General features: G+C 37.9%; 1 protein-coding gene and 1 long non-coding RNA gene across 2 annotated transcripts in view; one reads left to right on the top strand and one right to left on the bottom strand.

Moving 5' to 3' along the window:
• Window positions 1-330: 330 nt before the first annotated feature.
• On the bottom strand, window positions 331-22,397 carry C1D (C1D nuclear receptor corepressor). Its single transcript, XM_059079972.2, has 5 exons — window positions 22,299-22,397; window positions 6,064-6,210; window positions 5,238-5,304; window positions 4,881-4,936; window positions 331-1,962 (listed from the first exon to the last, which is right to left on the bottom strand). Exons 2-5 carry the CDS (start codon window positions 6,199-6,201, stop codon window positions 1,798-1,800), a joined length of 426 nt encoding a protein of 141 aa, XP_058935955.1. The 5' UTR covers window positions 6,202-6,210; window positions 22,299-22,397; the 3' UTR covers window positions 331-1,797.
• LOC131765943 (uncharacterized) overlaps window positions 22,050-24,105 on the top strand; it is a 53,769-nt gene continuing 51,713 nt past the window's right edge. The window contains exon 1 of the long non-coding RNA XR_010835513.1: window positions 22,050-22,348. This is a non-coding gene — a long non-coding RNA (uncharacterized lncRNA). The remainder of the gene's footprint in view (window positions 22,349-24,105) is intronic.

Here is a 24,105-nt window from a genome sequence, read left to right as displayed (position 1 = left end):
AAATGACTAGACAAAAAATAAGCAACCCAACACACTTACTATCACTCAGCTCCTTACTGTGTGCTAGTAAGTACTTAAAATCATACATAATAAAATGGAATACACTCAAATTGTTTTTTACCTCTAATAAACACTTAAAAGAATTATTTACTTAAGAATCTCCAGTTTAAGAGAAGGTAGAACTGGACTTGCACAAACCAATAATTTGGCTAATGATATTCTGCAACTGCATGACATTTTTCATTTAACTTTTTTTCTTAATGAAATGAGAAAATAAAAAGAAATGCAAGCTATAACCTTCTTTGTAATAAGTAACACTAGGCCACTATATTTGATCTTAATAACATTTATTTCTCTCATGAAGAAGTTACTTTAAAAAAAAAAATTTGAATTTTGAGGGGACGAAGGTGAAAAAAGGAGTGAACTAATTATAAGTGTTCTTCCACTTCAAAAATTGTCTGACATCTGAGCCAGAAGACTTTCTGCATCTATCAGTGACTACCTCTTCATGTGTCATAGAAAGAGTTCAACATGCGTTACAAAATCCATTACATTTTAAGACCATTTCCAATATCTGCTACCATAAATCAAGAAATCCATTTATTCAAGGTTACTTATGGAGAATTAGTCACACAAAAAACTTTAACAACTTCATTTTCAAAAATTATTTTACTGTACTTGGCATTCCTATACATAATGATGTGAATTCAAAGACTGAAAGCATTAAGGGTATTTAATTAAAATTCATGGGCTTAGACATAAAAAAATTCGTTTAATATTTAGAATTCTCTGTAGCAAATACTGCAGAAAAATAAATCAGAATATAAACACAATGTAATCTCCTTCGGATTTCTCCTCTGCTTAAGTGGCATTAAATAACATACAAAGTTTTTCCAAAATACTTCTATGTAATTGCTATAGCCTCAGAAACATACAATAAAAAAATCTGAAAACATGAGGCCAAGAGAACTGTGGGCACTATGCATAAGGAACAAAAACTCATGAATTCCCCCATTCCTAAGGATTTCTAAAAACTACCTTCCTAATTTCAAGAGAAAATTTACTCAAAATAGAAAAATAAAAAACAGGTCAGCTACACAACATCTACAGCTTTATTGGTAGGGTATAGCCATTATGCCAAAGTTCAGCCATCAATATACAACCTCATTTCCCATCTAAAGTTAATGAGAATATATTTTACTTTAAATGGGACATAGTGGCAAAGCGCCAAGAATTAAAAAAAGAACCTTATAACTCTTAATTTCATACTTCAAATATCACAAAAAGCAGTAATTCCCAAAATCATGAAAGCATAATGAAATAACTTCACAGAAAAAAATGGACATTTAAGCCATTTCTTTCTTTCCTAATATTATATAGTGAAAACAGATGTATTTAAAACTTCAGCATACTTCATAAAATCATTATTCATCGAAAATAGACAAATGTTTGCAAAGAACATTTAACTTAAATTTCATAGTTGCTTATAAAATGGCACTTGAAAAATTGACCTATGTAAAGAAATAAGAGTCTTGTCAAGAGACAGTAAACTATAAATATAAAATATACCACAATGTTAAAAAAAACCACATAATGTTCTATAGGAAAATCAATAAGGATAACTTAATCTTTCTGGGGGAAAAGTATTTAGCATTACAAATTTAAAATGCAAATTTTACACGCGAATTCAATATGGAATACATTTAAACCTTACAATGCCACATAATCATCATCTATTTGGTGGAAAACAATAAAAATTATGTACTTTTTGAATATGTGTACATCAAAACCAAAAGGTTAACTTTTACTTTTTCCTTTATTGGCAACTTTGGATGCATTTTTAGGTTTTGGTTCCCATAGGGCATTTTTTACAAATCTTGAAGCTGCAGCCCTGTCCAGCTTGCCAGCCTTCTTCTTGTCTGTTATTTCCTTGACTCTGTTCATGTATACTCTGATTCTCTCCTTAAAGACAACAAAAGAAGAAAGGCAACAGATTTACTAAGCTGTTCACCACTAAGTTCTATTATACTATACCTCAGTTAAATTCAACAGCTTTGTATTTATTGCTTATTGAGTGGTTGTAATAAGTGCAAAGTGAATAGGATAAACACATTCCATGACAGTCTGAGGGGAATACAGATATTTAAAAAGTCATTTCAGAAGTGTTCTGAGTGTTTCAAAAGAGGAAGATCTAGACACTACAGAGATAAACATTTAATTGTTTATATGTGGTTATACTAAATTTTGAAATTTAGCATTCACCTAAATCCACATACTAACTCTCTTGTATCTGATGCCTATAATCTAAAATAGAGCTTTCGGGACTTCCCTGGTGGTCCAGTGGGTAAGACTCTGCACTCCCAATGCAGGGGGCCCGGGTTCGATCACTGGTCAGGGAACTAGATCCCACATGCATGCCACAACTAAGAGTTTGCATGCCGCAACTAAGAAGCCCACATGCCACAACTAAGAAGGCCGCATGCCACAACTAAGATCCCACATGCCGCAACTAAGACCTGGTGCAGCCTAAATAAATAAATAATTAATGAATTAAAATAAAGCTTTCACATACTTTCAACATACAAACTAAACTCTCCAGAATTTTTTCTAAACAGGAAATGGCTAAGGCAGTATTTAACTATTTATTTTTTTTGTTACCTTCCTGTCACCATTAAAATAAGTGTAATGAACATACAAGATCTTTTTATCCAATGTCATAGTTCTGACTGAAAAGCACAGGATATTTTCTAATGAAATACACAGTTCTAATCAGACTATACAAGGTGAGAAACATACTCAGAAACATACTCAGAATCATACCACTTTGAAACTTCTGAGACCACTAATCAGAGTAAAGGGCTATTCTATACTTCAGTTGTAGAAATAAAGGCAGGAGAGCTATAAAACAGCAGAGTAAATGATTGATCACTGCTTAAAAGCAAGTTTCATTAAAATAATCAAAACAGTTATATAAACATACACAGAACAATGCAGAACCTTAGAATTTTTTAATTTTAAACAGCTGACAACCCTGCTCGAAACCCTCTCACGGCCCCTATCTCTCTGAGTAAAAGCCAAAGTCCTCACAACACACACCCAGCCCAGCCCTGCCCAGAATGACCTTCCCTCACCAACCCACACGGCCAGCCCTCTCTTCCTTCCAGTCCCCTCAAATGTTCACCTTGTTAATAAGTGCTGCCTTTACTACTGAAAATGGCAATCCTACCCAAGCACTCCAATGCCCCTTACTCTGTGCTATTTTTTTCTTTTTTCCCACAATGTAACTTTCTAACATACTATATATTCATATGTATTTATTATTTGTTGTTTGTTTGATTATGTTGTTTGTTTCCCTCCACTAGATAGTCTGGTACCTGCCACAAAGGCAGGGATACTTACTGGCTTTATTCACTGAGGAATTATCTCACTTGGAAATAATGCCTGGCTTCCAGTGGGCATTCAAATATTTGTCGAATGAATAAACTATTTTCAATGCCCTTCCCCATTCATGACAGATATGGCAAATAGGCTTCCTCTCACATACTAACTCTGTGATCAATTAGTGACATCTGTCACAAGGTCAGAAAAGGGGAATAGGTTTATGGATGCTTTTCATTTATCAATGCTTGTCCAAAGTATAAATGTACTCCTCCATAAAGTGGATTCTGAGGGAAAAAGAAGACAGATGATTTTATCTTTTTCCAGTGACAGAAGTAAGTATTACACTACTCCAAATAACTTTGTGTTTGTGTTTAAGAGAAGAGGAGTTTTATAAATGTAAAGTCTATATTAGAAAGGTGAAAGCAGATGATACAATGCATACTTCTTAAGATTTAAAGCCAGTATCACTTGTCAAATCAAGCTCTGTGGATCATATTGCTTTATATTTTTGCTTTAAGTATCTTTCACAATTTCTGTACTTAAAAATAAATTTACTTTTCTCCCAAGAAATTTAAAAGAAGAAAATGTCTTAGTCTACGCATTTAAAAATTGAAGACAACAGATCTGGTTTACCCATTTTTTAAATAAATGACCAAGTACTTTACTAAGTTATAAAAAAATACATATCAACCACCATAAAACTTTAGAACAATAATACAGTGTCAAGTATATTTCACATATATATTTACCTTATATTTTATAAACACAAAGAATAAATTTATTAATATTCTTATTCATAAAGCCAAGTCAAGGAGGTAACCATAAGTTTGATTTCTAAATTTTTTTCTTTCAAATTGAATGATTTAATTTTTGAAGTCAGCAAAAGCTCTGAGATACCAGACCTTATATAATATACTATACTTATACATCTAAATGGAATACAAAGACAAACCTAGAAGATTTATTACAGGTTGTAAATATGTCACTAATGCAGAATTACTGGACAGTACACATACAACTGGTGCCAAAAAAGCTTTTAGCTTTGTTGCCGAAGTGGATTCTTTACTGCTGAGAGAATGAATTAATGGAAGAATTGAAATGGTGGAGGAGAAACTTTCCCGTCTTGGCTAGTAAATCAACTAGAATATACTTTTAAGAATTGCATAAGAGTTAAAAAAAAAAAAAAAAACAGGCGGTTGTGGAGATGAACAGGATTTCAAGAATTTATAGGAAAAATAATATAGCAGTTATAAATAATTACTAGAATCGTGACATTTTCCCATCCACAGATTTATATAATATATGGAACACCCTTCTCTGACAAAGGTGAGAGAAAGAAAAACTAAAGGCATGAAGAAATCTGACTCACTTTAGTAATTTCATCCCTAAATAATTCTGTTCTCCACAATTAGTGTGATAAAGGTACTGCGATTTTACCTTTAGAAACACAACAGACATTACACGTAAAATAAAAAGAAATCGATCCACTGCAATCTTACCAATTCCTGCTTTACTGGATGTTCCTTAGGATTAACTCCCTGCGTTGCCAAATAAACTACAAGAGAAAAATTTCATGGAATAAAATGCATATATATTAATTAAGAGCATTAATTAAAGAAACTCTAGTTACAAAAAGGAAACGTCACACAAATTATTCACTAAATCTTAAATTATTCAACCTCTTTGTAATACTAAATGTATGTGTGGCTCATGGGCATCTGGTATTCTGATTTAAAAGAAATAAATATCTGACTATTAAAATTGCCATAAAGTTAATTGCTAGTATTTAAAAAATAAGTCACCTTTGACATGATAAATAATTTGCTTTCTAATTAACTCTAAAGTAATATACATACCCCAAAACATTGAATTCAATGTGTAAGCAGAAACTAAATCCACTTTTGCTTGTTCAAGTGGGTCCAACTATTAAAAAAAGAGGGAGAGAGAGAAAGAGAAAAAGAAACACAAACTTTGAGCACCATCACATATTTTAAACTTTCACCAAGTACAATGTATCAAAGAAATGTTTGTTTCACTTCCTATAATCCAATAATCAAACCAAATAATCTGGAAATAATTTGCAAAAAGAAAAGTTTTGTTAACCAGTGATTTTTGCCCACAAATTTTCACTTCAGCGTACCATCTTTAAGTTAAACAAGGAATGTGCATAATCCAAAATAAAAAAAATTCTTTTGAATTATTTTAATTTCAGGATTTACAATCTGGGCTTTGTATGTCAAAAGTAATTCATCAATATAAACATTGTACATGATGCATTTATGTATAAGAAGCAGGCTAAAATGCTTAGGCAATACCAAAGACAGAAGAAACATAATGAGATTTGTTTTAGACTGTCAAAGTCAATTTACTCTTTTTGTCCTATAGGGTTTCCAGAAACCCTGATAACATCATTGTAATACTTAAAAGGTCAAAGATAGAGTCTGTCAAAAAGAATGCTAGGAGAGCTTTTTTTTATTTAAAACCAAGTCAAAATAAAAATATAGTTAGGAGGTATTTCCTAAGTTTGGAGTTTGTTATATTTTCTCCTTAAAGATATCCAAACACTTAAAAATTGAAATAAAGGGGGAAAGGGACATATATCATGTATCTGTTTCTTCTTCTATGTTTCATAACATAGCACTCGGTTTTATGAATTACATTTTTAGAAATTACTTAAAATACCTTCTGCAACAACTCATTTCTAGAAACAGACATCATGGTCTTCAGCATCTCATCCACAGCACCAATGGAATTCTCAAATGTTGATAAATATTCATGAATTTCTACTGGATAGTCTTCATTAATTTCTTCGCCTGCCATTATGACCAACTGGAAAAAAATTAAATTCTTAGTTCATATTGGAGACAGAGAATGCTCTCTAGGTTACAAAAAAAAATTAATAGTCATATCATATGTTTCCAAAATGCTAAAAGAGTTAAAACCTGAAGTTAATTAAACAAATCTTCTTAGAATATAATTCTGGAGCAACCACGTTTAAACTTCCCCTCTTCTTAGGTTGCTGGGGAGTGGGGGTGGGCCGCCAGGATGGGACCCACCCAAGTTCATTAATGCTACACATATCAATCCCTCAATTCCTCGAAGCTTTTTGAAAACTAAAGAGATACGACTACCAAACATGTTATATCAATAATAAAAATCCTACATTTTAAAAACTTTCTGTTGAAGTTAAAGACCAAGCAAAGCAGTGAAAGTGTGATAAATATACGCTACCCCCTAATGCTTGCTGAAAAAAATGATAAGCAAAGCTCTTTTTTAAAAAAACATACATACTAGCACTTCTAAGTTTAGATGTTGATCTAGCAGCATGGTATATTAAACCAAAAAATTAGAAATCTTAGATCTGAAATATTTTATGATTATTTATCACTAAAATAACTTTTCAAGCCTATATTTATATTTACATATATTCCTTAAGCTTAAAATATTAATAAGAAATTCAAGAGTCCATAGATCACATAAAGTCTGTAAGCAGAAAAGATGAAACATGGGAGAAATAAACAATATGGTTTTCATTTAGGCTAGAGCATACCTTGACAGCCCATTCTTTAAAATTCACATTTACATCATAATATTTAATAGCTATATGAGGAAAAGAAAAATCCACATCAATGTATTTAATATGGTATCTAAGATCAAATTTCAGAAGCAATTCCAAGCTATTGTACCATCCTTAGGTTTTATTAGCTGAAAATACCTCTTTCATTACACAGCTAAGGAGAACATCAAGAATGTGCAAAATAACAAACAGCATAGCCAAATTGAAGTAAAGGGACTCGGGCTTTCCACCTTGCCTGATCACTGACTTTGTTACCTTAGATAAATCACTGAATCTCTCTGGGCCCCAAATATCTCATCCATTAAATAAGACATTTGGTCTAATGATCTCTAAAGTCGCTTATAATTCTAAATGTTATGACTATGTCATCTAAGTTTTAAAAGCACTACTTGAATATTTAGTCACAATATATCCACATTTCTATTAAACAAGTACAGTCTACTGAGACATCTGGTTTCATTTAAAATTTTAAAAAAGTGAAGTCCAGGGGACTATCACTACTCACACTGTAAAGTTACTATCCAACTACTGTGCAAACAGCAATTAAACAAAGGACTATGAGAAAAGAAAACCACACAGGAAAGAATTGTGACTTCCTATTTCAAAAAGTTAACTGAAAATACGGATTTGCCTCTTATTCCTCCCAGAAAAATCTCTCCAAAGTGACAGAAGAAACACAAAAATAAGTCCACAGTAATGCTGGAAACCAAGGGCACATGATGTATACATCAGCTGACCTCAACAGCAGAAATTTTTATAAGCTAAAGAGCAAATGGGATTAACTGATAGGGAACAGAACCAAGGAGCCTGCAATCCCTTACAAACAAAAGAGAAGGAGAATCTAGGAATAAACCCAAGATGAAGGACAGTAAGAGGTGAACCATGGAGGCTGAAAGCTGCTAAACCAATCTCTCAGTCTGTGAAAGGACAGCTCCAACATCTATTGCCCAGATAAAGGTATAAGTACAGGGACAGACACAAATATAGAGAAGACTTGATATGTCTTTTCTTTACATAAAATTTTAAACCAATAAATTTGAAAAATCTGGATGATAAGAATAAGGTACTAGGAAAAAAAATTACCAAAACTAACCTAAAAAGAAGTACATAAAACAAATACATCACTACACAGACAAAAAAAAAAAAAAAAAAAAACTTTAAAGAAGTCAAAGATCTACACTCCAAAAAGCTTCCAAGTCTAGAAAATATTATAGGTAATTTCTTCCAAACCTTTAAGAAACAGTTAATTTTTATGGTATTTAACTGTTTAAGAACATAGGAGATGGAAAACTTAGATACCTATTTCACAACATACACAAAAATAAACTCCAGATGAATTTAAAAGATAAATGTATAAATGTATTAAAAGATTATATAAAATATGTATATAATCCAAATGAAACCCAAATGCTATAAAAGGAAATGGCTGACAGACTTAAATACATAAAACCTGAAAAAACATCTATATTGGAAAAGTATACCATAAGCAAAGTTAAATGCAAGAAACAGCACGGGAGAAAATATTTGCCAAAATACAACAAAGGATTAATCAGATTATATAAAGAGTTCCTACAAAGCATAAAACATTAAAATAATGAAGATTTCACCCATCAGACTGGCAATAATTTTTTTTTTTTTTTTTTTTTTTTTTGCGGTACATGGGCCTCTCACTCTTGTGGCCTCTCCCGTTGCGGAGCACAGGCTCCTGACGCGCAGGCTCAGCGACCATGGCTCACGGGCCCAGCCGCTCCGCGGCATGTGGGATCCTCCCAGACCGGGGCACGAACCCGTGTCCCCTGCATCGGCAGGCGGACTCTTAACCACTGCACCACCAGGGAAGCCCTGGCAATAATTTTAAAGACTGGCAAAGTTTGACGTTAGCAAGGGTATACACTGGAGGTGGAATATAAATTGGTATAGATTTCTTAAATGCACACACCCTTTGACTCAGGATATCCTCTTCAGAAAGTGGCCTACAGAAATCCTTGTATACATGCATATAAATTTATTAAAATGGACTCTTCAGACCCTTCTCTTAAAGTGGGGACTTTGCCTTACATCAGTTTTTCTCTCTGCTGGATCGTTGCCCATAAGCTTGAAACATTTTATTCCTCCATCTTAGATAAGAAACAAAAGAAAACACCTTGACTTCCTATCCCCCTCCAGCTTAAGCCCCATTTTCTATCTCCCTTTTAGAACAAAATCCTCAAAAGGGTTGCTAAAATTGAATACTAGAGTTCCAGTTCCTCTCCTTCCATTCTTTCTTGAATCTACTACAATCAGGCCCCCTATTTCTCACTCAAAACTGTTCTTGTCAAGGTCACCCACTCAGCCACATTGTCAAATTCAATGGTCAATTCTCAGTTCTCATCATTTGACATAGCTGGCTCAGTTTGTCTGATTTCCAGGGCATCACATTTCCTTGGTTTCTCTCTTACCTCACAGGTTGCTTTCTTGGTCTTCTTTGCTGCATCCTTTTCATATACTCAAGCCTCTTAACCTTGATGTGCCCAAGGGCTGTCCTTGAATCTCTTCTCTAATTTACTCTCTAGGTGAGCTCTGGGTTTAAACTATATTAATAAACTGATGACTCCCAGGTTTGCATCTCCACCTCTGACCTCGCCACTGAACTCCAAATTTAATGTCCAAACGCTTATTCAGTACCTTTGTTGGCTGTTAATAGATTCTCAAATGTAATGTGCCCAAAGCCCAATTCCTAATCTTGCTTACTTTATCTTGTAATAACCTATAATGGAAAAGAATCCGAAAAAGTATATGTATGTATGTATGTATGTGTGTGGATATACAGTAAGTCCCCTACATATGAACGAGTTCAGTTCCGAGAGTGCGTTCGTAAGTCCGATTTGTTCGTAAGTCCAAAAAAGTTATCCTAGGTACCCAGCTAACACAATCAGCTATATAATACTGTACTGTAATAGGTTTAAAATACTTTTTACACAAATAATACATAAAAAACAAACAAATACAAAAATAAAGAAAACGTTTTTAGTCTTACAGTACAGTACCTTGAAAAGTACAGTAGTACAGTACAACAGCTGGCATACAGGGATGGCATCGAATGAACAGGCAGCAAATAAACATACTGTACTACTATACTCTATACAGTACTGTAAAGCACACAAAAGGACAACCACTTGTAGAGGATGCATGCACGTGACAATATACACCAGACACTTGAACTAACTTACATGATTGGACATGTGAACATACATTCGCATCTTTGAAAGTGCACAACTTGAAGGTTTGTATGTAGGGGACTTACTCTGTGTGTACACACACACACACACACACACACACACACACACATATAACATCACTTTGCTATACACCTGAAACTAACACAATATTGTAAATCAACTATACTTCAATGAAAAAAAAGAAACTAATCTTGCCTACTGCAGTCCTCCCCATCTCATTTCATAGCAACTCCACCTTTTCGATTGCTCAGACCTAAAATTACAGAATAGTCCTTGACTCCTCTCTCATCCTCTTTAAAACATATTCACGTCCTACCACCTCTACTGCTACCACCCTAGTCCAAGCCAGTCCGAGCCATCATTGTGTCTTGCCTGTATTGTCACAATAGCCTCCTAAATGGCTTCCCTGTTTCCATTCCAATAGTTTATTATCAAGAAAGTGATCATCCCAAATCTAAGTCAGATTCTATCACGCCTCTGCTTGGAAACCTTCAAAGGCTTCCCGCCTCACTCAGGAAGAGACAAAGTCTTTATAGTGGCCGAAAAAACCCTGACTCTCTGCTGCCTCCTCTGTGACCTCATCTCCTTCCACTCTGCCCCTGGCTCACTCCATTCCAGCCATAATGGCCTCACTGCTCTTCTTCTCACTGGGCATGCCCCCATCTCAGAGCATTTGGACTTCTCTGCTTCCTAGAATGTTTCTCCCCCACCAGTGGCTTCAAAGCTCATGACATCACCTCTGCCAGAGCTCTACTCAAATGTTATCTATTGGTAAAGCTTTCCTGACCATCCTATTTTAAATTGCATACCTCTCTTCTCAGTCCCAGCACTTCCTATCTCCTTCTTCACCCTTCAGGCCGCAACAGCATCTGACATATTTCATTTATTGTCTGTCTACCTCCAAAAGAAGGTAACTACATGAAAACAGGCAGTTTTGTGTTTTGTTCGCTACCACTGCCTAGCAGCCGATAAACATTTGTTGAATGAAGAAATTACAACCAAATACTGGGAATAATCTAAACAGTCATCAATAGGGGAGCAGTTAAATGAATTATACCACATCCATCCAAAAGAGTAAAAATAAAGAAGTAAATAGTAATACATGATAAGGGGTGAAAAAAAGTCATAGAACATAGTATATAACACATAATGTGTCAAACAGATGCCATTTATTTAAAAAAATTGTGTATGTAGATATGTACAAAAAGGTCTGGAAGGAGACATACAAAAATAGACATTCTTTCTGAGAAGGGATAGGAAATGCGAATGGGATAAAACAGACTCATGTTTTTAGCTCTTCATTCTTCCTTGTTTAAATTTCGTTATTTCAAAAAGCATGTATTAAAATTGTAATAAAAATAAACAATCATTAAATTTAAATAAAGGCATATTTTAATAAAGTATTTTGGCTTTTAACAAATACTGCAAGTATAAAAAAACACAAAAAAGCCTTTATTTAAATGTGAATTTTTTTATCCGATTTTTCTATTAGAAAATACTTCCCCTCTCAAAATCATGATGGGGATTTTTCCTGCAATTATTCCTTGTCCCTAAGCCCCAGTAAACAAGTAGTTATTCATTGTTAAAATGGGTTACGGTGAACACTGAAAGCAAGGCAGTAAGGAAGAATAATGACTCTCATTAAATCTGAACTGAACCACTTGCCTTTCTCCTAACTAAAAAATAAAGGCAAGGTAGACTGAAAAATAAAGGTTCTTCTAAGGGGCTTCCCTGGTGGCGCAGTGGTTGAGAGTCCGCCTGCCGATGCAGGGCACACGGGTTCGTGCCCCAGTCCGGGAAGATCCCACATGCCACGGAGCAGCTGGGCCTGCGAGCCACGGCCACTGAGCCTGTGCGTCCAGAGCCTGTGCTCCGCAACGGGAGTGGCCACAAAAGTGAGAGGCCCGCGTACAGCAAAAAAAAAAAAAAAAAAAAAAAAAGGTTCTTCTATTATCAGAAATTCCCCCCTATTCAAATGATTTATTCTAACATTTTATACAGATAGCTCCTGAGTGTTTGTTCCTTCCACAGAAAGCACTGCAAGGAGGGAGCTGCAGAAACCGCCCTCTGTCCCCTTTGTTACTCAGATGCCAGGATGAAGCAGTGAATGGATGGTTATCAGCAGCCACGGCCAACATCTGAACCCCACTGCCTGTGAGCCAGGCACTACTCTAAGCATCCACACACATTCATTCATTTACCCCTCACAGACAACAAACGGACCCACAGTGAGTTTCCGTAACTTGCCCAAGACTGTACGTGGTAAAGGTCCAAAGAAGAGAACTCACTCCCCTCTGCCCCCACTCGCTGCCTGGTTCTACAGGGACTCCCCACCCTTCCCCCTACTCCTTCTAAAGCGAAGGCTGCAGAAGTGGAGAAAGTGGAAAAGGGCATGAGAGAAGGTGTCTCTCTTCATCCCTCAGGAAGGTCTGGCTGAGACTCAGGGGCAGAGGGGAGAAACCCTGCCCAGCAATCCCTACAGGACGTTACTGCCATTCCTTCCCTCCTCTCGTTGGTGATGAGAGCCACAGTACTGACAGGAGAAAAGGAGGGGCACACGACATCATCCCCTACCTCCTCCCCTCCATCCTCTGAGCTTCAGGGAGCTCAGTGCAGCCTGGAACCTGAAAGTTGCCCCTCATCGCTTCCTCAGGCCCCAGTCCCATCAGTCCTGTCAATTTGGCCTCCTTAATCTCCTTAGCCACGAGCTTCCCCCCATTCTCACTAACTAGATCATTTCAAGAGCCTTGGAGTAGTCTCCCTACTGTCAATTTTTCTCCACTCTCAATGTTAGGATGTTACAAAACATAACTTTTCTATAGTCTGGTCATGGTACACCCCTGCTTTAAATCCTGCAATAGTTTCCCACCACCTTGAAGGTAAGTAAACTCCAAACCCCTTATATAGACGTAAGGCCCTTTACGATGTGGCCCTTGCTTGTCTGACTAGCCTCATCTTTCATTGCTCCCCTCTTCCAATCCTATAGCTGTAGCCACCACAGCAGTTTTCCAGATGTTCTATGCCCATTCAGCCTAACCTTTCGCCTGTGTGGTTTTCTATACGTGAACCATCCTTCCCACTTCACTTTGTTCAAACCCTGCTTACATTTGGAGGTAAGATCAGGTTTCCCTTTAGTGGATAAGACTTCTCTGAGTGCCACCCTCCCATTCCCTCTGTCTGGATAAGCACAGCTACAGGCTCTCATGTCACCTAAAACACTATCTGGTGACACGTGTTGATTTACTTAACTTTGACTACAAGCTCCCTGAGGGGGCAGTGTCATCAATATGACACCGCCATGCTGATGTGTCACCAGTGGCTGACACACAGAATGACTTTATGTCTCAACTTGCCCAAGGGAGTCCCCATGTACATCTATTGTTTCAGCTTGCCATCTGCTCGGCTCCCCATTTCTCTTTCAGAAGCCCCAGTCTGAGCAATAAATTATACAGTTACCCTAACAAAAGTAGGTTCTCTGACCCTTGCCACCACTCCTCACCCCACTTTGTTAGAGAACATGAGAGCCTAGAGAGTGGCTCCTGGTACCAGCTGGGGCTCAACCAGAGGAGCGGAACCAGTAGGAGGTATTCTGAAGAGATGTACTGCAAGAAACTGGTTTATGCAATTGTGGAGGAATCTGCAGGGCAAGCAAGCCAGAAAGAACATGCTGGAACTCTTGGCTGCAAGCTGAAACTGCTGTCCATGGGTGGAACTTCTTTTTATCAGGGAAGCTTCAGCTCTGCTTCTAAAGCCTTCTAATTAATTTCATCAAGCCCAGCCAGATTATCTAGAATAATAAAAGTCAACTGTTTGTGTATTTCGATTATATCTACAAATACCTTCAGAGCAATACCTAGTTTGGTGTTGGACTGAATGGCGGCCTAGCCAAGCTGACACATCAAAAAGACCATCACACTCCTTTAAAGCCTCCAGAACTACAGCCATGAAAGGTATATTCCTGGCATCACAGATTGTTGCTCTGACAGCATTTTTCCACAATAGACATGTCATTGATGATTGTCAGGTTCCCAAGTAATAAAACTAGAGGTCAAATTCCAGTTAACAAATGTGGAAGAAATCATAACCTTTAAAAAAAAAGAAAATCACCATTTTGCAACCCGTAGGGAAATTACGGATTCACGTAATGTTCACCGACAGATAAAAGGGGAAGTTTACAATAGAGGAGTGAGACTGTCACTACCTGAACCCACAGATCAGTCTTCATCACTAAAAACATGACATAAACGTATCATGAACCTCCTGATGTGAAGCAATGTGACATACACAGCAGCATCTGTGTAGCATTTCCAACTCCCCAAAAAAGTTGAATCTGAATCTAACTGAACCTTTAGAGCTAACTTTCAACTTATAGGAAATATGGAGGATAAAGAAACAAGTTCATGCTACAAGAAAGCAAACACACAAATCTGGAATGAGAAATACTCGTATAGGACAACTGACCTGGTTTCCATAACAAGTTAATGGCATGAAGAAAAACTAAGAAAAGGGAGAGGAGGGAAAGAAAGAAGAGATCTACCTTCAGATCAAACAACCAAATGGAATGTGTAGACCTTGTTTGGATCTTGATTCAAATAAACTAAATGTAAAAAGATTTTTTTTTTTTTTTTTAAAGGCAGACTGCCACGTGCAGCGCCTCATTTGGATGTGTCTGGAGTCTTGGAAGCTTGACTACCCTACGTTCTCCTACAACTGGACCTTGAGAGCTTGTTTGGAGGTTCTAGCAGGGGAGCGCAGCTACTCGTATACCCTTGACGGAAGAACGGTCCTCCTCTATTGGGGAAGGTCGTCCTCTTCGACGGAGCGCGCAGCTTCGGGAGGAGCGCACATGGAGCGGTGAGGGAGGAAGGGGACACCCGCCTAGCCAGCCAGATCAGCCGAATCAACCCTGGCGATCAATGGGGTGACAGATGTCGCAGCCAGATCGCCCTCACATCCTAAAAAGATATTTTTGAAAGAAAGAAACCCAAACCTGGATTGGGTACTAGATGACACTGAGAAATTATTGATAATTTTGCTATGAAATTATAATTCAGCTATAAAAATGGCATCACAGGTACATAAGAAAATACCCCTATGATGTAAGGATGTAAACTGATGCACATAAGGGTAAAATTACAAGACATGTTGAATTTACCTTAAAAAAAAAAAAAGTTAGCCTTCAAGGATTCACCATACTTTGAGAACAAAGATAAGAACTTATGTACATTATTTCTATAGTGAAATTAGATAGCCAACCCACAAATTAACTTTTAGAATATAACCCAGCTCATAAATTGGGGAGGGCTTCCCTGGTGGCTCAGTGGTTGGGAATCCGCCTGCCAATGCAGGGGACACGGGTTCGAGCCCTGGTCCAGGAAGATCCCACATTCCGTGGAGCAACTAAGCCTGTGTGCTGCAACTACTGAGACTGCACTCTAGTGCCGGTGCACCACAACTACTGAAGCCTGCACACCTAGAGCCCATGCTCCACAACAACAGAAGCTGCCGCAATGAGAAGCCCGCACACCGCAACGAAGAGTAGCCCCCGCTCTCTGCAACTAGAGAAAAGCCCACGCGCAGCAATGAAGCCCCAACACAGCTAAAAATAAAAATAATAAAATAATTTTTTTTAAAAAACCTTCTAGGTTTCAAAAAAATAAATAAATTGGGGAACACCTAAATAGAAAGTATAGTCTAGAATACTCGACTACTTCTCATTTCAATTCCAAATATAATTTCGAGTGAGGGGAAGGTAAGTTACTGGGTGTTCACCAGCTCTGTGATAGTTGCTAAACAACTTATAAAAACAAGACAGAGCCAGGGGCCTCAAATGAGGTTTGTATTTTACTACTAACCTTTCCAACAAAGGCTGACGTTCCACTCTAATTACTTCCATAATGTCACAAATTTCCTTCTAAAAAACTCCTGATGCCTTATATCTTTACTTGGCCCTTACAAAAATGTATGCATGAAAAAATAAATTAAAAAACCAACTCTAAAGTCAAATGAAAAACTAGGGGAAAATATTTGCAACATTAAGACAGATAAAAGAAGACTCTGCAAATCAACTTAAGAACAACACACAAGAATACCTACAACCCGGACTTCCCTGGTGTCACAGTGTTTAAGAATCCGCCTGCCAATGCAGGAGACAAGGGTTCGATCCCTGGTCTGGGAAGATCCCACATGCTGCGGAGCAATTAAGCCCGTCCGCCACAACTACTGAGTCTGTGCTCTGGAGCTCGTGTGCCACAACTACTGAAGCCTGCGCACCTAGAGCCTGTGCTCTGCAACAAGAGAAGCCACCGCAATGAGAAGCCCGCACACCACAACGAAGAGTGGCCCCTGCTGGCCGCAACTAGAGAAAGCCCGTGCACAGCAACGAAGACCCAAAGCAGCCAAAAATAAATTTATAACAAAAAAAAAGAATACCTACAACCCCAAAGAAAAATGAACAAAGAAAATCAGCAGTTCACATATAAAGGAATCCAGACACCAATAAGCAAAAAGAAAGCTATTCAATCTTACTCATAAGTAAAGAAACATAAATCACCAGAACAAGATGCCAATTTTTTTTAACATCTTTATTCGAGTATAACTGCTTTACAATGGTGTGTTAGTTTCTGCTTTATAACAAAGTGAATCTGTTATACATATACATATATCCCCATATCTCTTCCCTCTTGCATCTCCCTCCCTCCCACCCTCCCTATCCTACCCCTCTAGGTGGTCACAAAGCACCGAGCTGATCTCCCTGTGCTATGCGGCTGGTTCCCACTAGCTATCTATTTTACGTTTGGTAGTGTATATATGTCCATGCCACTCTCTCACTTTGTCCCAGCTTACCCTTCGCCCTCCCCGTGTCAAGTCCATTCTCTAGTAGGTCTGCGTCTTTATTCCCGTCTTGCCCCTAGGTTCTTCATGACCATTTTTATTGTTTGTTTTTTAGATTCCATATATATGTGTCAGCATACAGTATTTGTTTTTCTCTTTCTGACTTACTTCACTCTGTATGACAGTCTCTAGGTCCATCCACCTCACTACAAATACCTCAATTTCGTTTCTTTTTATGGCTGAGTAATATTCCATTGTATATATGTGCCACATCTTCTTTATCCATTCATCTATTGATGGACACTTAGGTTGCTTCCAGGTCCTGGCTATTGTAAATAGAACGGCAATGAACATTGTGGTACATGACTCTTTTTGAATTATGTTTTTCTCAGGGTATATGCCCAGTAGTGGGATTGCTAGGTCGTATGGTAGTTCTATTTTTAGTTTTTTAAGGAACCTCCATAGTGGCTGTATGAATTTACATTCCCACCAACAGTGCAAGAGGGTTCCCTTTTCTCCACACCCTCTCCAGCATTTATTGTTTGTAGATTTTTTGATGATGGCCATTCTGACCGGTGTGAGATATCTCATTGTAGTTTTGATTTGCATTTCTCTAATGATTAATGATGTTGAACATTCTTTCACGTGTTTGTTGGCAACAAGATGCCATTTTTCATCTGTCAAACAAGCAAAAATCAAAAAGACTGATAGTACTTAATATGGGCAAAGGTGAAGAGAAACAGCCTCTCATTTACTATTAATTGGAGTGTAAACTGAGCATTTTGGGGGGCAAATTTGGCACTATGCTTTAAAATTGTACACGCACAAATTCTTTGACCCAGCAATTCTACGTCTCAAAATGCATATTTTCACACAAGATAATGTTTAAGGATGTCCACTGCAACACTTTTTAAAAACATACTTTAAAGCAGGGAACAACCTCCATGCTCATTAGCAAGGACTGGTTAAATAATTTATGATATATTCATTCAATAAAATACTCTGCAGCAGAGAAAAATATGAAGCAGAGCTTCAATTCGTGAGATATATTAAGTGAGCAAAACCTGAAGAACAGCATTTCTAATACAACCCATTTGTTTCTAAGAAAAAAGATGTATGTGTGGAAGCACACTTCTGTATGCATGTAAGTTTCTTTAAAAATGCAAAAGGAACTATTAACTATGGTTACTTCTGAGAAACCAAAGCAGGAAGGTAAAGGAGCACACTTTATGTTATACTCTCAGAATTACGATCTCTAAACAATAATATATGTAACATATTACAACAGTACATAAGTTTATAAATAAAATTTTCAACTCTCTGAAATTTTGAATTTACTTTAGTTCCAAATATGCCAGATAAAACGTCATTTGCCGCCAACTCAACAGTTACAATCAAACCTATATTCTTGGGACTTCCTTTGTGGCACAGTGGTTAAGAATCCTCCTGCCAATGCAGGGGACACAAGTTCAAGCCCTGGTCTGGGAAGATCTCACATGCCTCAGAGCAACTAAGCCCGTGCACCACAACTACTGAGCCTGCACTCTAGAGCCCGTGAGCCACAACTATTGAAGCCTACAAACCTAGAGCCCATGCTCTGCAACAAGAGAAGCCACCGCAATGAGAAGCCCACGCACCGCAATGAAGACCCAACGCAGCCAAAAATAAATAAATTTATATTTTTTAAAACCCTATATTCTTTAGCTCTATATTATTCAAATAACTATATGAATGGATTGCCTTCCCTACACCTAAATTTTCTAGCCACCATAAGGCCACTTTCTCCCTATTCTCATGGTACAAAAGCTTTTCTAGCCTCGTGCTCTCTAGAAACTCCTCCTAGAGTTGTTGTGAGGACTCCCTGCCACCAACATGTTTGGCCTGCTTAACTCGGCTCCCTCATCAACAATGCTTTCTCAAGGAAGCATTCCCTCTTGCCTCACACTGAGTCACATCCACTAGTTATACAGTCTCACAGCACCATGTATTTCTCCATATCGTTGTTGTAATTTTATGTTTCTGTGATTATTTGAATAGTGTCCATCATCCACACTGGACTGTAAGCACCTTGGTACAGGGCAAGTCTTTGCTCATATACACTCCAAATATCAGGGTAGCATGTCATAGATGCTAAATAAATACCTATTAAAGAAATGACTCCTCAGTGCCTGGCATGTAGTCAATGCTGAGTAAATGTGTAGTATGTGCTAGGAGGAGAGTAGGGATAAATAAAGCAACTGTCAGACAACCGAGAAAGGACCCATTTGAAGGTGGGTAGCATTAATTTGGGTCTTTTGTGAATTTCTTTAGCAGGGTTCAGTAGGCCTGGAACAAGAATGGTAATCCAGAATGAGGAACTGACTAATGGATACAAAGGAAAGGACTTGCAAAAGCATCTTGAAGACAGCTGACTGGGAGGTATGGCCTTGAAGGGAGAGAAGTAAGGCTTTTTCCTCTGCTTGCAATACCCCCTCCCCCCACTCCTCCCCTGTCTTCTGGGCCTAGTAAAACCTATTAATCCTTTAAAACACACATCAAATGCCCTCTCCTCTATAAAGGCTTCCATATCTCCCAAACAAAAGTAGTCTCTTCTTCCTCTTTGCTCCCAAGGTTCTCCAGACCGTTATCACTTATCCATTAATAACACTCCTTCTCATGTATCTTGATAAATCCAAAATGTCAGTCCTCATTTATCTATCTGATCCATAACCTGGATCTGAGAATAGTGAACACATTACTCCACCCTGAATTCCACAACACTACAGACTCTCAAAACTGTCCTTGTATCCCGATGGCTGTTCTTTCTGTCTACTTTTTTGGGTTTTCATCTCCCCAAACCTTTAAAGGCTAAGATGCCTAAAGACTCATGTCTTGTACTGCTTTTCTGTTTACATTCACTCCTTTGGCGATTGTCTCCAGTCTCACGATTTTAAATACCATCTGACAACTCCCAAATGTTCTTTTCCAGCAATGACCTCCGCACTGAACTCCAGACCTGGTAGACTCAATTGCCTACTCAACATCTCCACTTGGATGACTAACAGAGATCTCAAACTTAACACATCATAATGAACTCCCAATTCTCGCTCACAAACCTGTTCCTCCCATAGTTTTCCACTTCTCAGTTAATGGCAATTAACCATTCTAGTTGCCCAAGCCCAAAACCTTGACAGTTCTCTTACAACCCACATTTAATCCATAAGCAAATCTGTTAGCTTTACCTACAAAATACATCCAAAATTGAACTGCTACTCACCACAGTCTTTCCAGCTGTGAAGCTGCTATCATCTCATCTGAATTATTACACCTTCCTAATTAGTCTCCTGGCTTTGCCTACCCCTCTCTCCAACAACCTGCTCTTAACACAGCAGGCAGAGTGATCCTATTAAAAACCTAAACCAGATCATGTCACTCCTCTGTTCAAAAGCTTCCACTGGTTATTTACCCACTATATCTCCACATGATTAACATAAAGTTAATAACTATTTGTTCACTAACTAAAAACAATGAAAGTAAACTGGAACTAAATTTTGGAGAATCTCAATATCAGATTAGGATAGTGACCATGTGGATCCAAAAGAAAATATATAATAATGTACATTCCAGGGCTGTTTCCATCCCTATACTAAGTAGAGTTACATACAATTATGAACTAAGTCAGGAACAAATCCAAAATATATATAATTTGGGGGGAAAACTAGAGAGACATCCGAAAATGTTGCATCAGAATTCTATTAACATAATGACTTTTTTGCACTGCATTACCTTAGAAAATGATAGTGAAACGTATATATTACAATCTCTCCATAGATATTGTTGTCTTTGGCAGATAGTCTACGCTAGTGAAGCCTGTAACTCTTCTTCATACTTACAGTAAAATCAGGGAGAAAAGATAGAGATGCTAGCCTCTAAAAACAAGTTTATCCCAAAGTCTCATAGTAGAAAAAGATATAAATTACAAACAGGTTGCTCAAGATCGAGATGAATAATTAAATCAGATTACAATGAAACCACTTCAATTGTTAATTCTAACGTTTAATTTGAAGTGTTTTCAAAATTATTGATGTGAAGCAGTAAAATTACCTTCCAAAACTATGGAATTTGCTTATGACAATATTCTCATCTCCTCTCAGGTGTACTGTGCAGGTTAAATAAATAATAATAGGTAAAGTTTTTAGAACAGTGCCTGGCTCAGGGCTCAATACATTAACTTGTAACACTAGTTATTATTTTACTAAAGTGAAAATGATCAAACACCCCAACCCAGTGGGGACTATTTAGAGCCATACTTGAAGGGTTAACTGTTTGGAAACAGTCGCTAACTGAGATAAAACACATAAAGAGCCATTTAAAAATTTTAAGACTGTTATGAAAAATTATATCACCTATGAACTGCAATACATACAACATAGTTATCTGAAGACAGCTATAACATCTTTTGACTCAGAACCGCTCTAATTATTTTGAAAAGATATTGTTCACACAATCATTTTCTCTTTCAACAAAACAGTGAGCTCTATCATTTTCCATCAATCACAAACAGTTCTCGGAATTTCAATAGGAATTATTTGGTTATTTTCGAATCCAAATTCAACATTCGGTTAAGTCTCGGGTCAGTCTACTATCAGACAGCCCAAAAAGATTAATAAGTGTTTATTTATGATTAATAAACATCTCATTGGGACAGATACATCTTTATCAAGCCAAAACTGTTGCAGTCAACAAACAGCAAGACACAAAAGATACTTTCAAACGTAAGTTTCAGTCACACTAAACTTTCCTAGGCCGTAAAGAAAAACCACTTTTTTGAGATCCCATTAGATTTCACCTTAAGGTCGAAATTAGCCTACCATCTCAGGTGGACTAATATTGCAGTGGCAGGCAGTGCGTGATCATGTATGTGAATGATAACGGATGACACGGGAAAGCTACTCCCCTACACCTGCCACTTAGGCCTTCCTCCCTCAACCAGGTTTGAAGGCAGCTGAAAATTAACAATGAAGTCACGTGCTCTTAATTTCTCCGCCCTCCAATACTTGAGAGGCGGAGCTAAGAAGCGAGGAAAAAGCGAAAGGCCGGACCCAGAGACGTGAAGGGCCAAGGTAAGCCGAAGCCAGCAAGCAGCCACAGGAAAGCGGAAGTGGGGGACCTTGCCACAACGCTCGCATTCGCGGAAGGCTACGCAGCCCGGTCCCCCTCCCCACAGTCAGCCGTAGGGTGACAGGGGGGCTTCCAGGAGAAGCGAACTTAAAAGCACGAGAAACTCCAACCCCAGCTCTGAATAATACCTCGCGGGCCTTCCACTCCTGCCTCCCAGAAAGCAGTCGGCGGCGATGACGTAAGTGGCGCGCCGGCTCTGCCCGCAGCGCGAGCGGCGCTCGCCAGTGACCTCACACTTCTCGCCCCGCCCCTTCGCTCCTTTCCCTTCCGCCCTCAAAGGCCATGTTCTAACCGCGCCGCAAGCCGAAGGTATAGGAGGGGGTTGGGGCGGGGCGCCGGCACCTTTTTCTAGATTTGCATTTGGCCAACTCCCACTGGATTACAAACTGAGCATATTTAACCAGAAAAAAAAAGTTACTAAAGCTTTGTGCTGGTTTTTACGTTCGCTGAAACTGGTTGCATGGCCCAGGTTCTTACTACTCTCCCATTGTCCGCCTCAAAATTAGCCTCCAAAGCAGCTTCCCAAGTTATCCGTGGTGAAAAGTTCGGGTTCTTTGGTTTTCCAACCCATCGCTACGAGATACTTTTGTAAAATACAATCAAAATGAATTGCTTGAAAGATGGATAAAAAGGCAAAAGAGAAGCCTAGATTTCTAATTATTTCAAAAAACATAAAACTGCACTGCAATAAATGAAATCAGAGCAAACATAAGAGGAAAAAAAGACAAAGATTGTATATTGCTACTTGAACGATTAGGAGCATCGTTTTTACATTCCTGACTTTATTCCACAATCGTAATTTAACAGAAAGGTATGCATGAAATAGCGATTCCATATATTAAATGCCTACAAAAGCACTTTGAACAAACACCGTGTGTGTCAATATCTAAATTATTTTAGTGGCAAATGAGCTTTCTTCTGGTTTGTTATTCTAATCCAGTGGGATTAAAGATAAGGCTTCTGGTTGAGGGTGGTGAGTATCTAAACTGTTTCTCTTTTGTTTTTACACTCAGTAGAGAAACAGAGATAAGTTGATGGGAATGGGAGAAGAGTTTTCAAAGCAATTAATGCGAGCTAAGAGTAATCATTTTTAACTTTTATCAAAAATAAAACAGGGACTTCCCTGGTAGTCCAGTGGCCAAGACTCCATGCTCCCAGTGCAGGGGGCCAGTGTTCGATCCCTGGTCAGGGAACTAGATCCCACATGCCACAACTAAGTGTTCATATGCTGCAACTAAGGAGCCAACTAAAGATCCCAGGGTGCCACAACGAAAACCTGATGCAGCTAAATAAATAAATAAATATTTTTTAAAAGTAAAATAAAAAATAAAAAAAAATTTCAAAATTCATCTTCAATCCTTCATCAATTGCCAGTTCCAACAACTTATCCTTGTTATCTTTAAGATTAAATTATCTCTTGATGAAAGAAATAGATTCCAGATTTTATACGTAGTTAGAGTCACCTCAAAATATCGCAAGTTGCAATGTGGTCCTACTACATATGACTACTACACAATCCACACAACATGGGACTCACAGTGTGAGTTCAACAACATCCAAACTAATCTTATATCCTACTCAAGAAAACCAGATCACAGACCTTAGTTGTTGGAGTGATGCCAAATTGTCATAAAAGTTTTTAAATGATTATTCTCAATTTCTGCATTCATCTCATTGTGGACAGGTAATAAGAAATAGTTCGGAGATGGGAGCCAGTCCAGAAATCACATTTTCAGTAGCACAATCCTTGAGAGTTGGGTGCATAACCTTACCAGGAAGACTGTTGAGATCTGGGAAGACTGAAACACCCAGAATAACTCAGAACCTGACAGTTCATCCAGCACCAAAGTGATAATGAGGCTTCAAGGCAAATTGTCAGACCTTGTGTCATTTAGGTCATCAGGAAGCAAACACTGAAATGGAGTTAGTAGTACA

The sequence above is a fragment of the Kogia breviceps genome, chromosome 11, assembly GCF_026419965.1.
Source record: "Kogia breviceps isolate mKogBre1 chromosome 11, mKogBre1 haplotype 1, whole genome shotgun sequence".
Lineage (NCBI taxonomy): Eukaryota > Metazoa > Chordata > Mammalia > Artiodactyla > Physeteridae > Kogia > Kogia breviceps.
The sequence above is the reverse complement of the archived record's forward strand: the minus strand, read 5'-3'. Positions and strand labels throughout refer to the sequence as shown.

Excerpts from the sequence above, each read along its gene's own strand:
- C1D (XM_059079972.2), bottom strand. The coding sequence starts at position 6,201 with ATGGCAGGCGAAGAAATTAATGAAGACTATCCAGTAGAAATTCATGAA. Across the intron at positions 5,305-6,063 it reads GAAATGAGTTGTTGCAGAAG|TTGGACCCACTTGAACAAGC; the intron begins GTATTTTAAGTA and ends TTTTTTTAATAG. Across the intron at positions 4,937-5,237 it reads ATTGAATTCAATGTTTTGGG|TTTATTTGGCAACGCAGGGA; the intron begins GTATGTATATTA and ends TTTCTCTTGTAG.